At 57.0% G+C, this 16,693-nt stretch overlaps 1 protein-coding gene across 5 annotated transcripts in view; it reads right to left on the bottom strand.

The window, feature by feature from the left end:
• Window positions 1-16,693, bottom strand: part of ANO1 (anoctamin 1) — a 189,268-nt gene that overhangs the window by 40,266 nt on the left and 132,309 nt on the right. For all 5 annotated transcript variants that reach the window (XM_061407293.1, XM_061407297.1, XM_061407294.1 and 2 more), the window contains 3 exons: window positions 13,847-13,911; window positions 12,912-13,046; window positions 8,305-8,465 (listed from right to left, as the gene is read on the bottom strand). In XM_061407293.1, the coding sequence (XP_061263277.1) occupies window positions 8,305-8,465; window positions 12,912-13,046; window positions 13,847-13,911 (361 nt within the window). The remainder of the gene's footprint in view (window positions 1-8,304; window positions 8,466-12,911; window positions 13,047-13,846; window positions 13,912-16,693) is intronic.

Raw genomic sequence — 16,693 nt, 5'->3', positions numbered from 1 at the left:
CAGAGGCAGAAAGCAGACCGGCGGCTATCAGGGATGGGGGCGGGGTGAGGAGGACAGGCGGCTAAATGGGCACTGGGGCTCCACCTGGGGGGTGCCGGTGAGGATGGCTTGGTGCAGGGAGGGTGCTAAATGCCACTGGGCAGTGTGCTTAAGACAGTTAACTCACATTATGTGAATTTCACCTCAGGTAAACAAAACCCAGAACGATGGGTGCAGGTCCTGCTTATGTGTTTAAATTCCCTGCCGTACACTGGGGCTGCAGAGAAAACGGACCAGACACACCCGCCTGGTTACAGGGGGTGGGGGCAAGCTGTCCATTTCCCCCAGGAGTTTTCAGACTGTGGGCTGTATTAGAACCCCCGCGGCAGGGGCCTGCCAAATGCAGACGCTGGGCACCACGCGGACCCAGAGTCTGCATCCCGTGTGAACTCTGTGGCTGGCCCCGTGCACACACGTGTCTGGACACTCTGACCTGCCCACCATCTGGCTTCCTTCCAGCCCCCTCTCTTTCCATCAGATGAGCTGTCAGTCCGTGCTCCAGCTACCCTGTGTCTCTGGTTCGACTCTCCTCCCAGGCCGCATCCCATCCCACCTCCCCTGGGCCCTGCTTGAACTGTCTAAACTGCCTTAACTCCTAGGCCTAACCCTAATTCCCCAGTTTCTGACGTCTCCACGGCTGGCTGCTGGCCCCCCTTTCTGAGACCTTCCTCCTCTGAAGCACGGCTACTGACACATGGATGATCTTGGATGCGTTGTTAAACGCTCCTGGTTCCGCCCTCCCACTGGCTTTTTTTTTTGTAGGATATTTCCTTTTTTTTTTGGCTGTGCCTTGCGGCACGTGGAATCTAGTTCCCCCACCAGGGGTTGAACCCGCACCCCCTGCAGGGGCAGCCCAGTTGTAACCACTGGACCACCAGGGAAGGCCCCTACCCATTGTCTTCTGTTGGAACATCATGGACGCTCAGGCTGCCGTGGGAATCTCAGAGGCCATGGGGGGAAGGCTCTGACTGAGGCTGGGTGCTGCAGAGAACGACGCCGTTTCCCCTGTGAAGCCCAAGTTCCTCGTGGGCTGCGGGTCTCGACTTCTGAACCTGCATCAGGCACTCCTGAGCCACGAGGGCGCCGGGGCAGGCATGGCGCACCCTTCTTAAAGTGCAGTCCCCGAGAGCAGAGAACACCTTCACCAACCTCTGGCTCCAGACAGTGCCCGCTCTCTGCACGTGGAGAGCAGGGCTGGGTCTCCTCGGGCTGCAGGGACCAGGCGATGGTGTGAACCTGCCTGTCAGTCCACAGGGGAGCTGGGGCTCCCGCCTGCACAAAGGCCCTGACCCTTCATGGTCTCACTGATTCTACTTATTTATCCCTTGAACAATTGTCCGCTCATGAACCCGCTGCTGGCCTTTGAATTCCAGCAGAGATTAAGTCTCTCTCCGTCTCTGCCCTGCTCGGGTAACTCAGCCAGTGACCTGCCAACTGCATTCAGAGCCTCGGGCGCAGACCCCGGGAGGGGTTTCAACCACACCTGTCATTCCACTGACGCTGGGACCATCTCTCCACAGCTCCTTGCAGCCAGGCTCAAATCCAATAACCCTCTTTGTTCTGCCTGGAACTGACAAGCCTTGAAAACTCATTATGCTATAATTTCAGAAAATTGATCCTGGTGCGAACAGCTAAATGGAGCTCAAAGTTGCTTCGTCTTGACACCTTACTGGAGGTTTTGAAATGTTATAAATCCCAGGCAGTGGAGCGTTCAGCCAAAGCACAGGGTTCCAGGACCAGCGGGTCGCCCCCTTGGGCAAGCCAGACCCCATGGCAGAGCGGAAACAAGATGGAAACAGCTGCCACAGCGACTCCTGGGGCGGTGACCCAGCCCTGCCAAGGGCAGAAACAGGTTTGGGGTCGCTCTCTGTCACTGAGCGAGAAGAAACGTTCACAGCTGGAGGACAGGAAAAGAAAGGACACGTGGGAGAAGAAACACCAGTGTGAAAATGATCCTTTAGAGGGTAATGAACAAGTAACTGAATAAGGGATAAAAAAAATCCTATTCAACAATGGCAAGCTTGCTGCTAATTACACTTGACAGCAAGTGTGAAAAGACTGGGGAAAGAGGGACTGTGTCTCCTCCACCCTGCGGGCAGGGGCGGGGAGTCAGCGGGCACCTCCTAGCCCAGCAGGCCCTTTCCTGTTGATTCTGTCTTGATTTATAATAAGCTCCTCTTTCCCTGAGTGCTTCCTGGGAGCGGTCTGGCTTTTTTGCTCCCCCCACCCCCGCCCCAAACGGGAACACATAGACTGAACTTGCCCTTGACAGACAGGCACCTTTGTGGTCTCCCACAGCGGAAGTGGAGCTGGAGGAAGCAGGGCGGACAGTGGAAGCAGAGACTCACCCGTTTCCCTGTATCTTGGATAGAAGAGTATGCAGCCGTCTGTGTTTCTTCCAAGGATGGGGCTGCTGGTGAGTGCTGGCCGGCACCTTTGAGGGTGTGAGGTGGTACTGCTTTGCGCACAGTACGTGCTCAATAAATAAGCTTGCCACGAGCAAGCTGGCTTCATGGAGAGTGCACAAAACCCAGCCAGCTCCTTGCCATGCTGTTGGCTGAGCAGCATTGCTGCCTGTCTGCCCCTCACTACTGGCTCGTGGTAAATCTCTGCTTCCCCAGGAGGGCACAGAAGGGGCGTGGAAATATTTGGACAGAGAGGTGAGACCAGGGCACTAGCTTGGACCATGGAGGCAGGTGGGCCAGGGCACAGATCTGTCATGTCTGTTACGAATCTATTAGCTGTATGCTCTTGGGCAAGTCACTTAACCTCTCTGTGCTCCCATGTCTTCATCAGAGAATAACGGGGTTTCTCTCCAGGGCTGTTGTGGGGACCAGTAAACTCTGTGTGAACCTCTGGAGGGGGAAGGGAGCCCATCTACCTGGAGGGAGGGAGGGAAGCTAGTCCAGGCAAGAGAATGAATTTAAGGTCATCCTTCCAGGAATAAGGGCACACAGCAGCCAGAGCTGTTAGTACCACTGGCAAAGCAGTGGAGCCCAGGGCTCACATATGTGGGGCTGGGGAGCCAGACTGCTGGGGCTCAAGGGCTTGCCTCTTCACCTTTAAAAAATTTTGGTCATGCTGCACCACCGGGCAACTAGGATCTTAGTTCCTAATCACGGACCGAAGCTGTGCTCCTGCACTGGGGCATGGTGTCTTGGCCCCTGGACCACCAGGAAGTCCCTTGCCTCTGCCTCTGGTTAGCTTGTGTCACCCCGGGAAAGCTACCTCAGTGGTTCATCTGCCAAACGGAGGGGCAGAGCCTGTTTTCCTCTGACAGTCACTGGGAGAATGAATGAGTCTCCATACATAAGAGGCTCAGAACAGTGCCCGACACGCAGTGGCACCAGCCGGCTGAAGCCAGTGTTTTCTGAAGGAGATGGAGGAACACAGTTCACAGAGGACCGCAGGCACAAGGTGAGAGGTTAGGTCTGAGCTCCAGTCTCACAGGGTCTATCTAGGCCGTTTTCACATTTCCAAAAAACAAGCACTCACCAATCGGATGTAATAGCTAGCACAGCGTGACAACTAGCACCAGGCACAGCCCTAAGACACCACGAGGCGCGACTCATTCGACCTTCCCAACCGCTCTCTGAGATGGGTTGGGTCACTAGCTCCATTTGACAAGTGGAGGAGCCGGGGCCTGGAGAGGTGGAGCGACCTGCCTGAGGGCCACACAGCTGTTAGGGGACCGAGCTGAGGTTTGAGCCTGAGTCTGGCCGGTGGCTGGCGCTGTTACCCACTGACGAGCCATCCTGGCACACAGCCAACCCAGCTGGGCATTGAATTGGACCAAACCACCCAGCCCACAGCTGCGCAGGTGGGCTCCACTGTGTGCCTGCTGCAGGGTCAGCCACCCCATCCTGGAGCAGGGAAACTGGGAGATTTTGTGCTCAGCTAGGAGGTTCTCCAGCCTCAGCTCAGAGCTGCCCGGGCCCTGATCAGAGAAGAAGGGAGCTGATCAGAGATTTTGAGGAAAGTCATGGAGGCTGGTGATGAACAGAGGGCGGTGGGCGAGGGACGGGGAATGGTTCTGATGGACACAGAGCCCAAAGAGACAGGGATGGGCAGGGCAGGGGCATGGGCTCAGGCTCAGTGGAGCCCCACTTTCCTCACCTGTGAAATGGGGACAACTTCTCAGCTGTGGGGATGCAGTGGAATGAAGTACAAGGAGCATCAGGCCCCATGTCAGACACAGACAGATCAGCTCAGTGACTGATGGCCATCAATCCTACATTTATAGTCAGACTGATCCCAGAATTAATCAACAGAGCTAGCGTGTGGGGCCAGGAACATTTTCACAAGCCACCTTGAACCACACAGACGTCACTTCCCCACGTTCTTCAGCAGCCTTGGCAAGGAATCCTTCGACCTCAGCTTGATTTCCTGGAATGAGGTGCTCACCACCTGTCAACCCAGCGTGATCCAGCACTCTGTTGGAAATCTCTCCTTCTGAGTTGGTGACCTGTGACTCTCATTCTCGGCCTCGGTGGGAGGACCAGCCTGTGCCAAGATGACTGAGTTCATGGTGAAGCTATGCTTGGAGCTCCCCAGAGCCTGGGGGAGGGACGGTTCTGGTATCTCTATTACCTGAGTGTCCACGGGCCACAGGCCATTGCTGAGCCAATGAGGGAGGGACAAGTCTCATCCTAGCCTCTTCCCAACCAACCAGGGCACTAAATAACCAGGCCTTCTCAGACTCAGGGTGACCGCACAGGAACGTGCTCTGAGAACCACGCTCATTCTGTGGGTGCAACACCCAGGCGTGTCCTGCAGGTGACAGGGAAGGTGTGTGACATGCTAGGATTCACTGAGACATGGGCAGTGGCCAGAATCCAACCGAGTTCTCAGGGCTCCTGGAGCAAGACCACCCCTGGGGCTGACCATGGAAGGTCATTCTTGAAGCTGGAAATGGGATGATTAAAATGGCTCGTGACTTTATTGGCTCCCAGGCTCTCAGCTGAAGCAAGCTCTGATCGGAGGAGGAGACGTTTGCAGAGGAGAAGGACAGAGAGCTTGTAAGCCATGTGCTGCCCAGAGATGCTTGCAGAGGTGAATATGTCTGGGCCGCAGCAGGTGGATGGCAGGCAGGGGACCCTCTGGGCCACGGGTCATGCCCAGGTGGGCAGGATGCGGGGTGATGTTCATGTGGGATGGGGGGCTGTCATTTGTACCCCTCGACCTCCAGGTGACACCTGCTTGGCCAAGCCCAAAAGCAGCTCCTTAGCTCACAATAAGGCAGGCAGGAGAGCCCTTTGGGATGGTCAGTCTCCTCCGTCAGGGGCCCTCAGTTTGGAGAAACAGTTCCTAGGCCTCTGGGCAGGACAGTGGGAACAGACGGGGCACTGCTGGGGAGCCCAGCGCAGGGAAGGAGGGGACGAGAGGCCCCTAACTGCTTCTCTTGCGCGTCCCCATGGTCCTCCTTTCTGCTCTGTCTGCTTTCGTGGAAACCGGCTTCTCGCTGTCACCCGCAGGGGCGGTGAGCGTCTACCATGGAGCTCAGGTGGCAGTGAAAGCCCCCTGCCGCCCCCGTCAGAGCCGGGTCAGCCTCCTTCCACCACCTCCCCAGCTCCTCTGTGCATCAGTCGCTGTCTCCGACACAAGTTTAAGATGAGACCCTGACACAGCAGAGGCCGCACTGGCTCCTTGGTCCGCCCGGCGAATATGAAGTCCCCTGTGACCCGCGCTGGCCTCCAGGGTCCCGCCTGCTCCACGCACCTGCAGGCTCCTTCAACAGGCCTGCAGCCTCGCCACGGGGCCTTTGCACCCACTGTGTCCTCCTGCAGCCTGGGTGAAGGCAGTGGACACAGCGGTTTTCACCTCCTATGGTTTCCCCAGAGCCCAGAACAGACACTTAACTAAATACCAGTTGGTACACGCCCTACACACCAGGCACATCTACCTGGTCTCACTCCTGCAGTGTGGCAGGCAGCCACGCCAGTGGTTCGTGGTCACAAGGGCAAGGCTGTTTATTGAGAGTCAGCCACATACGTGCTGAGTGCTGGCTGAGATTTTGTGCCCGATGTAAATATCCTTACCCCACACGCATTTTACAGGCAAGGAAGCTGAGGGCTGACTGACAGGGTGGGGCAGTGGTGGGGCTGCATGGAGCCCCTGGGGTGTGAAAGTGCACACGGACCAACCAGACGGGGTCCCTGAATGACCTTCCAGTGGCTTGGGCGCTGAGCACCGTACATTCACGCCTGCTCGTGGGTCACCTGGAGACCACGGTAGGCGCTGGCTTGGCCACCACCCCGGCTGATGGATCCTGGGTGAGGGAACAGAGCTGGCCGGTGGTGTGCGGAGCCTTCTGCTATGAAAACTGGGTCCCCGTAGCCATGCAGGCAGAGGCGCACCGTGCCGGAGGCCTCGGTGGAGAAGACGCCCAAAAGGGGCCTCTGATGAGGACACCAAGCCCCTCTTCAGATCTGAGGGTGGGGATGGGATGGGAGTGAGGTGCTCGGTGCAGACACGTCTTCTAAGAGGAGGTGCTGCAGCTCGGACCCTCACCAGGACCCGTCCTCCCCGGTTTCCAATGAGTGTAGAAATGTAATCGGGCAGTGATCGGACACCAGAGGGCCTGGCCGGTGACCCACGCTGGAACAGGAGCCCAGAGGACGGGCCAGGCTCTCCCCCTCTCCCCTGACCCCTGACTCAGCCCTCGGCTCCTCTGCACACCAGCCTCCAGATCTCACGGGTTGGGCCAAACCCCACGCTCCTGGCTCCAGGAAGCCTTGGACAAAATGGGACAAACCCCAGCCCCCTGCCAGCACCTGGTGCTTCCTGGGCTCGCTGAGCCCCTGCAGCCGCCCCTTAACACTGATGGAGCCTGAACACAACCGTGAGGGTGGCGGGCGAGGCTGCAGGGCCATGCAGGGTGGGCTCAGGCTGGGAGAGGGTTCCAGAAGCGTGTGGGCCCGGAAGCCCACTGCCTGGGCATCAGCCCTGTTCTGCTGCCCGCGGAGGTTGGCTCTTCTCTCCTGTCACCACCAAACTCCCCCTGGCTTGCAGGGGAATCCAAGGCCCCAACTCAGAGGATTCTGAGGTTCTGAGGGCAGGTCCCCACTCCCCTTAGTAACGGAGGCTTGTACTGAATTCTCTATTTGACGGGATCCTCGCAGATCTCAATTGCACTGACAGGCAAGAGCCGCACACCTGACTGGCTAGTGGCACCCTCCACCCCCTGGCCCACCAGGGCCCACCAAGCACCAGGACACATGGAGTATGCGGGGCCTGGGGCTGCCCTTCAGCAGGTGACAGCACAGCCCTCTGTGTGTCTACAGTCTGTTTGTCCCACATCTCAGAACCCCTGCCCCTTATATCTCCAGAACCCAGCTCAAGAGGCTCACGCCTCTTGCAGGCAGCCCCTCCTGACTGCCCTTTCTCAGAGGTCCTGACCCTTCCCTTGTCTGCTCTCTCTGTGCAGCTCCATCTCCTACTATCTGGGACCCCTGAGCACAAAGACGGGGGCTCTGGTGCCCAGGTGATGGCTCAGCACATGGGTGCCCAAGCCCCGAATACCCTGCTGGCAAAGGCTGCACACGGGGCCATGTAGGAGGAGGTAGGCCTGTCGGCTAACCCAGAAACGGAGATGCATCCATTTGCGGAGTTTGCAGAGATTCATCCAACCACCACTTACGCACCTCCCACGCCCCCTCAAGCCTGAGATGGGTACCAGGTAGGACCTGCATTTGGAAGAACTCTGGGGAGGAGCCATCTGCTCTGGACCCCAGGTGGCAATGCGGTCTAGGGGTTAAGGGCACAGGCCATGGTGACTCAGGAGGTGGGTGATCCCAGACCACTCACATCCACTCTCTCTGGACCTTGACGTCATCACATGTGAAATGGGCACCCACAGGGGTGCTGAGGGGTGATGAGAGACTTGCCCCAGGGCCTGGCCAGGGTCAGCTTCCCCAGCATCATCGGGAGGACGGTGGGAGGAAGGCAGAACCTTTGGCCCTCCTCCTTCGAAAGCAGCTGCCCTTCCTGAGCCAACAGAGCCCAGCCCCGGGAAAGAGCTCCATTTCCGGGAGAAATCACCCTCCGAGACTTTCCATGAGGGGCTCCTGGCCTGGTTGGACACATCCACGGTCATGTGCATCTGTGACCCTGCACGGCCCCCGGGTGCCCAGCAGACGGGATGGAAGCCGACCATCCCTCCCGTGTGCATTCCTGGCCCATGCCCCTGCGGGGAGCCTCGAGGAGAGAGAGGAAGGGTCGGGACCCACCCAAGGCCGCCCCTGCCCCAAAGCGGCGCTCGCTTACCCCAGAGGGCCATGAAGACGGAGAAGAAGACAGTGGCGGGGTTGTCGAAGAGGTGGCTGGCGCGGGCGGTGGCGCACGCGGAGCTCATCCTCCAGTAGCTGCAGGTCTTGTCGCAGAGCGGGCACATGGTGATGTTGTGCCTCTGGTCGCACATCTCCATGCTGGAAGAGAGGACAGCCCGGAGTACCCCAGCCGACGGCCAGGGCCCCCGCTGGCCCCCACAGACCAGCAACTTCCAGAGCCATGCCGTCCTTGCCGGGGTGGACATGGTTTGGTCGGCTTGCCAGTGGGCTTCCACCGGGGCCCACATCCCTCTTCTCCACGCAAGGCCCCAGCTTGGCTTCCCACTCTCTGCTCCCTCACCTTATAGTCTTAGTGACTTTTGAACAGGGCCCCACACTTTAATTTTGCACCCAGCCTGCAGCTTCTGTGGGTGGACCTGGGTGTGGACCCATGGCACTTGCTGTGTGGCAGGACAGGGTCACGTAAGTGTTCATCTCTGGGGTGGCCCCAGGCAGTGGGGCGCACGGCCTGCCCTGGAGCTGCCCGCAGAAGTCGAGGTCCCCAGCAGCCTCCCTCTGATGACCAGGCACCGTCAAAGCTGTGCTAATAGTGAATGCCGTCCAAGTCCTGACGTGACAAGGCCCAGGAGACCCGAAAGAGGAAAGGAGTCAAAGCGTGAGGATGCCATGCCCTTCCTGAGTGCTGGCCTCGCACCTAGCACCTGCTCAGTGCCAGTCCTGCGGGCTTCAGTCCACCCCTGGGGGTGACCCGGTACCAGCCTGAGGGCCTCGCTGGGCACTCTGGACCCATAAGAAGATGGAGACGTGGTCCACCCAGACCTCCTCTCAGGAGGTAGGTGGCTGGATCGGAAGGAACACACCTACAAGCTGCCTGGGGTTGTGGTCCCACCAGGCCGGGCTCACCCTGGAGATGAGGGGTGGCCCCTGAGCAGGATGGGGCCCTGCTCAGGGCAGGGTTTCACTCTGCTGAGTGGATGTGAAGTCTGGGGACCGCGGGGAGCTCTGCGATGCCCAGGGCCCTCCTAAAGTGTAGTATTTAAAGGCCATCAGCCATGTGAGCAGGAGACTGCACTGAGTGTCCATCCAGCCTGGACCAACTCTGGGGCTGTTACAATCCCACCTTCACAGAGCAGGAAGCCAACCCACAGAGGGGACGTCACTTGTCCAGGGCCACACAGCAGAGTGGGACTTGCGCCCAGGGCTCTGTCCCTGTCAAGCCCATCTGTCCCTGCCCGGCTCTCAGCTGCCGCCCAGAGGCCACAGGAGGGCTCCCTGCTGAGGCCAGGAGGCCTGGCTCGGCTCCTTGAGGGGCAGTTTCTGTCCTCTGTGTGCCCAGGGCTGGTCCTTGAGCCCCAGACTCGGTTCCTCCTCCTGGAAGATGAGGAGAGAGGCCAGCAGAGGGCCTTGCCAGCTGCGCCCTGCTCTGCCCCTCTCCTCCCCGCTCATTTGGACAAGACGCTGAGCTATAGTTAGGCACAGGCAGGAGTGGATTCCCAGGGGTTAGATGGCTTTCTGGGTGAAGGGCGGGGGGTGAATAGGGTGATTGCTTTATAGCTTTTAAGAAAAATTTCTGGATGCACCTGAGCTTATGCACAGGATCCTGGCTGGACCACAGCCACTGGGGAGCACTTGCCAAGAGGTTGCGGGGGCCCTCCCCTGGCAGCACTGCAGGCATCCCGCTCAGCTCTCTCTCACAGTAGCTCTCCCCAGACACTCATCAAAGAAGTGTGCACCTGCTGTGTGTGTGCAGGCACGGCGCCAGGCACGGTAGACGGAAAGACAGATGGTGGGCAAGGCTATTGCCTCGGAGCATGTGGGGAAGCATGTGTGTGTGTGAGCACACGTGTGTGCCTGTGAACACATGTACGTTGGGGGGGTCAGGCACACACAGTTCGGAGGGCAGCAAGGACTCGGGAGCCAGCCAGCTCTGCACGTGAATTCCAGCTCCACTGCTCGTGATCTGTGTGGCCTGGGCAGGTCGTTTGAACTCCCTGGGCCTCAGTTTCTGTATCCATAGAATGGGCATGCTGAGACTTACAGAGCTCCTTTTTTTTTTTTAAAGGGTCACGACATTTTATTTAAGTATATTGGGTTTTTTTTGGCCATGCCGCATGGCTTGCAGGATCTTAATTCTCCGACCAGGGATTAAACCCCGGTCCACGGCAGTGAACGCACGTGCTGAGTCCTAACCACTGGACCTCTAAGGAATTCCCCAAGAGCCCATGTTATTGGGTTGTCAGGAGGCTTAAACAAGGGAACGTCTAGGAAGCCCTGGGAATGTCACTGGCGTATTTAAACCATCCTCCCATTCACCATCACTATTGTGGGCACAACAGAGCGACGGCAGCTGCAGTGACCAAAAGGAGGTACAGGCACCGACTCGAGGGGCCCATCTCTCATCCCCCCTGAGCTTCCGCTCTTCTGGGGGCTTCTCCCGAAAGGAAGAGGTGCAGGACACCCACCCGTGTGTGACCCCGGCCCCTCTCAGGGGACCAGTGGATGGACACACCACTGTCAGTGTGTGGCCTGGCACCACTGGGTGGGTGGGGGGCCTGGAGCCTGAGGGTGGGAGGGGGCCGGGGAGGCCAGGGCTTGTGTCTCTGCCTGCCCATGAGCCCCACGGCTGCCCAGCCCTCTGCCCTGCCAGCTTAAACAACTCCAGCCAGACAAAAAGCCTGTTTCTGCTGGTTTTAAACCCTCAGCCTCTCCCTTCACTGCCTTCAGCCAAAATAAAGACGAGCAACAGGCGCCTGCTCTTTGGAGCAGACAGAGGCACGGGCGGTGGGGCAGCGTGGTGCGGGGTGCGGGGGCACTGGCCATCCTACAGACTTGGCCGGGCCAGGCTCCAAGGGGAACACACACCTCACACTTGGTCCAAGGCGCCAAGCGAGCGGAGGCTGAGGTCAGACAGGGCTCCAGAGTCCCCAGTGAACACTAACCGTAACCCTGGCCATGTGACAGCTCTGGCCTGGCCTGGCCCAGGGCTGTCAGCACCCTTGCGGGGGAGCCTGAGCCTCCTGAGGCAGGGTGTCCAGGCTGAGGCCGCCAGCCCTGCCCTCCCTCCAGGACCCAGAGGCAGATGGAGCAGTCCCCGTGGGGGCGCCCCGCATTCCATTCACCGAGTCTCTCGGACTTTGGAGTGAAGTCCCCTCCACGTCTAAGCTACTCTGATCTCTGCCTTCATTAAACCCCTGAGCACAGTGAACTCGTGTCATTGGCAAACAAAGGGACAAGCTTTCTCCTGCCTGCGCCCAAAATAACCCTGGAGGGGACAGAAGCCAGATTCCTTTAACTTTCTGGTTCCGGGTGGGTGGAGTACTTTATTGTTATTCACGTAGATGGTTGCATGGCATCACCGACTAAATGGACAGGAGTTTGAGCAAACTCTGGGAGATAGTGGCGGACAGGGAAGCCTGGCAGACTGCAATCTATGGGGTCACAAAGAATTGGACACGACTAAGCGACTCAACAACAACAACATGTATTCAAACATCCATTGCACAAAACTTCACCGCGCGTGGCCTTTCTACACCACTGAGTGGGGCCTAAGGAGCCAGTCTCTCCCCCAGGTCAAAGACTCCTTCATTGGCCTTTTTCTGAGCAGACCCATGGATGAATTTCCTAAACCAGGGCTCTGCTTCAGAGACGCTGGGCTGAGTCGTAAGAAGGGTAATCTGCCCTATGTCCCAAGACTGTCCCGACAGACTGCTGGCTCCCAGGAGGCGGGCGGGGCGTCCGCCTCTCTAACCAGCACTTTGCCTGCAGGCACAGTGTTCCTGATGGAAGTCGGGGCTGGCATCCTGAGCTCACATCATAAACCGCTATCCCTGGCTTGAGACTGGCAAGTTCCGGGAACAGCAACCAAAGAGGGGAGACGCTGTCCTCAGACTCCCACTGCCTGAGTCACGCTCTGGCTGCCAGTCTGGGAGACATGCGCCCGGCGTGAGGCCAGGCTGTCTCTGGGGTCTCAGCCTCCTTCCCAGAGCTCCCCATGCCTGGCCTGCTCCCTGGGGAGCAGTGGCAGGCCTGTCGGCCCTGTGCGCACGGGCTGGGGTCTGCTGCACCGGGCCAGCCCCTGCAGACCAAGCTGCTGGTACACGATCTCCCCACATCATGGGAGCGGGGGTGCAGCGCAGACAGGGCCTGGCCGGCCGAGTGCACCGCCCCAAGGTCTCCGAACGGTCCGGCCTCACTTCCTGACCTCACAGGGAACCAGTGAATTTTCTTGTCACATAATGACTAAGGACTGAATGGGAAAAAAAGCTTCAAAGGACAAAAAGGAGTCGGATATTTATTTTATGTCTTCCTCTCGACAGTAAAATGTCTCCTAGGGCAAGCGTGCCTGCAAAGGCCGCCCACGCTCTCAGACGGCTATTAAAGCCTTCGGATGGGGCGTCTCTGGTCCTGACAGTGCCTGGCCTGGCCTGTGACTTCCCGGTTTGGAGGGGGGGTGGTGGTTGCTGAGTGGGGTACCAGGTTTGGGGTGAGGGGTCCCAGTCCCAGGAAGTTCTGTTCCTGCAGTAAGGGGAACGTGGCTCCTTAGTGAGATGAGGACATCTTTGGGGAGAGGGGCTGCCCGCCTACCTGGGGATGTTGTCATCGACAGTGGCCCATCCGTAGAGGAAAACGATGATGCCGACCACGGAGGCCGGGATGAGCATCTGGGTGTAGACGCCAAGCCAGGCGAAGTACAGACCAATCTTCTCCCCAAAATATTTTCTGCACCGCAGGGCAAAGCCAGACAGACACACGCTTACTCTCAATCCATACCAGGGGCAAAATTTACACCACGCCCCTTCCCCAGCATGAACAGCTCACACGGGGGCCCCTGGTTCTCGACCAAGCAGAGAGTTGGCAGGGGTGGTTCTGAGCCAGGCTGTCATGTTTGGGGGGGCTCTCTGCTTTCACAGTGCCCACCCTTCCTCTGCTGAGCCCCGAGGATGGGAGCATTTCCTCCTGTAATGCCCATGCTGCAGGGCAAGATGCTCCCCGGAGGCGGTCAGCTGTGTTCCAGCCTCATGCAGCCTAAAAACAGGAAAAAACTCCAGCCCTGAGGCACCAGTAACTCCATATATTGAGCATCTCTGTCTTCTTCATGGGCTGGGCTCTGATCTACATGTCCCCACAGCACACACGTTGCCTGGTCTGTCTGCCCTGGGAGGGAGGTCTCTCAGGAGAGGACACTGTGTCCAGAGGGGCAATTCTTACAGATTCCCAGGCAGCTCTTTTCTTCCTTTAGACACAGAAAGAAACCCCACCAGATGCCCAACTGGGCCGAGCCAGACTATGAATTTAGGGGGAGACAGTGAACATGACAGATGAGAGCCAGGCCTGCAATAAATCTGAATAAACTGCTTGATCTAAGGCTCGGCCAGGCTGCCGGTCTCTGCTGGGAGACCTCAGCTCCCCTGCACAAGCTCTTCAAGTTCGAGCAAGGGCCCACGCTCTGCACACTCAGTGTGGTCGAGATGCACAGGAATGTTTATCTACCCAGGCCTGCTCTCAGCGTCCCCACTTACCTGACAAGGTCGATGGGCTGGTACTTGTAGAAGACCCCGTAACTCGCCCACTCTTCGTAGAGGAGCTGGGAAAAAGGAAGTGGTGAGGGCTGGGGAAAAGTAAACTGCTCCCAGGTCCCTCGCCAGAACACAGAGCTGCCAAGGTGCTCAGCTCACGGCTACGTCATTCATTCATTCAACAAGCTCATATAGAAAGTCAGCCCTGTGCCAGGTACCGTGCTGGACAATGGACTGTGAGCTGAACACCGCAGACACCCCCCTGAGCCTTGGAGCTCCCATTCTGGTGGAGGAGATGGACATGGAAAAATGGGTCCCAAGTTTCAGCTCTGGTAAGGGTCTCAAAGAACCCGTGGGCAGTGGTGGCATCCCCGAGCAAGAACAGATCTATGGTTTCAGGTGACGTGGGGATGGGAAAGAAGCTTCTGGCATCGTTACGGAATCCTCACTCTTCACTATTTGATCTGGGATTTTAAATGGCCTGCCACTGTCAGACACCTCACTTTCTTTGTTAAAGACAGACCCACCAGGCTTTGGAGCAGAGAAAAACCCCAGGAGTATGATTTTAACAGATCTCACGAGGAGCAAAAGAGCAGGGGTGGATCTCCCGAGACAGGCTGTCTGATTAACATGGCTGAGTGAGATGAATGAGATCCACAAACCCACTACGCCCCAGGCTTGGGCAGGATGGTAATGAGCTTGGCCTTGTGGGAACGTGTATATTCATATGTCTGTATGAACACGTAGGGTGTCTTAAAGAAGATACCGGGTTAGGACTGCTGGTTTTAATAAAGAGATCCCATGCACATGGGTAATTAATGCTCTATCAACCTTAACCCAAAGCCTACGGTGACCCTGCTGGCTAGGGGGAAGCTGTCCCCAGCTGGGAACCCAGTGCCCTGGCTCCCTGTCTCTGCTGGCATCATTCAGGGAATGGATAGAAGGCCAGCGTGGGGATGCCTGTGAGGACTTGCCAAGGTCTCTGGGTCTCTCCTGTACACTGAAGCTTGACTTCTGTCCTTTTCCCTTTTCTTAATATTTAAATTTAAAACTTGCGAGACTCTCTTACATTCAGATTCTGCTGTGGCCCCAAATACATCAAATGCAGCTTTCTATTTTGATTTTAAAACACAGCCTTTTACGTCATTGCGCCCAATACCCTATGCTATGCAATCAATGTTTGTATCTCCCCAAACACAAACGTGTTGAACCCTCAGTTGCCCAATGTGACTGTAATAGGAGGCTACATATTTATGGAAGTAATTAAGGTTAAATGAGGTCATGAGAGCAGGGTTTTGCTCTGACATGACTTGTTCAGTTGCTAAGTCATGTCTGACTCTGCAATCCCATGGGCTGGAGCCTGCCAGGCTTCCCTGTCCTTCACTATCTCCCAGAGTTTGCTCAAATTCATGTCCACTCAGTCGGTGATGCTATCTAACTATCTCATCCTCTGTTGTCCCCTTCTCCTTTTGCCTTCTATCTTTCCCAGCATCAGGGCTCCACCATGACCTGTCTGTCTTGGGTGGCCCTGTACATCACGGCTCATAGCTTCATTGAGTTATGCAAGCCCCTTCACCACCACAGGCTGTGATCCATGAAGGGGATTAGAAAAGACCCTGACAGGACTCGTGTCCATATAAGAAAAGGAAGAGACACCAGAGCTGGCTTCCTTCTCGTGCACACATGGAGGAAAGGCTACACAGCGGGAAGGCGGCCGTCTGCAAGCCAGGGAGAGAGCTGTCACCAGAATCCAACCCTGCCGGCACCTGGATCTAGGACTTCTAGCCTCCAGGACCATGAGGAAAAAATGTTTTCTGTTCAAGCCACCCCGTCTGGTACTTTGTTATATCAGCCTGAGTGAGTACATTCTCCCCCACTGATTTGGAAGACCCACAGCTGGTGGGATGGTTTTCCATACACAAAGATCCCTTCAACTGAGCCTCTGAAAATTAAAAATGTGTAAGAGGTTCACTCAGAGGGGTCCAGCCTCCACAGACCAGGGAGTCAAGGGTCCCTAGAACCTTTAGCAGGTGCAGCAAACTTTCCTTTTTTTTTTTTTTTTTTCCATTTTGCATTGCCTCTCTCCTTCTGCAGCTGGAGCATAATACTCAGGAGAGCACGAACATTGTATTTCATCAGAAGTCAGCACACAGGGACAAAACGAGCAGGGAGGAGAACGCAGGGAGGAAAACAACAGAGAACAGCTAAATGCATTCTTAACTACAAGCGAACCTTGCTGTCAAAATCCTGGGTTTCGCCTACTCTGATCTCTGTAAGAGGAGCTTTCTTTGGATTTTAAGTCTTTCTTTAAGTGGCATGAACAGGACATGTTCAGCATGACTCCAAGTCCTGAAAGACTTAATGGCAAGTCTGGCTGCTGGTGGGAGAGCCTTTGGAGCTTCTGCAGAAGGGACTAGGATGCACGGGGCCGACCCTATCTCAGAAGAGAAGGGGTCCAGGAATTAGAGCCAGGCTGCCGGGCTGGGATGGTGGCTCCACTGGGTCTGCAGTGGGTGTCCTGGGCAGACCCTCCCCGCCGAGTCCCACAGTCTCCTTGATACAGGAGACTGTCCTTCCTCCCAAGTCATGGTGAGGACTCAGACGGACCCAAGGCTTTGTGAAGTGGAGTGCTGGGGGCTCATTACGTGTCATCTGTCTGATTATGCAGAAAAGGAGGAAAGCCTACAGTTTTACTCTCTAAAGGGAGAGGTCTGAGCCAGCAAACTCCGATGAGATGGCACAGCACCTCTGGATAAACAGAGCAGCCGTCACCAAAGGCAGCTTCCTCCCCTCAGCTGAAATTTACAGCCTAGACGCGCTGGAGGTGGATCAGAGGGAGGGATGAGGAGA

The sequence above is a fragment of the Bos javanicus genome, chromosome 29 (assembly GCF_032452875.1).
Source record: "Bos javanicus breed banteng chromosome 29, ARS-OSU_banteng_1.0, whole genome shotgun sequence".
NCBI classification, from domain to species: domain Eukaryota; kingdom Metazoa; phylum Chordata; class Mammalia; order Artiodactyla; family Bovidae; genus Bos; species Bos javanicus.
Note: the sequence above shows the minus strand (reverse complement) of the source record. Positions and strands in the feature narration are given on the sequence as shown.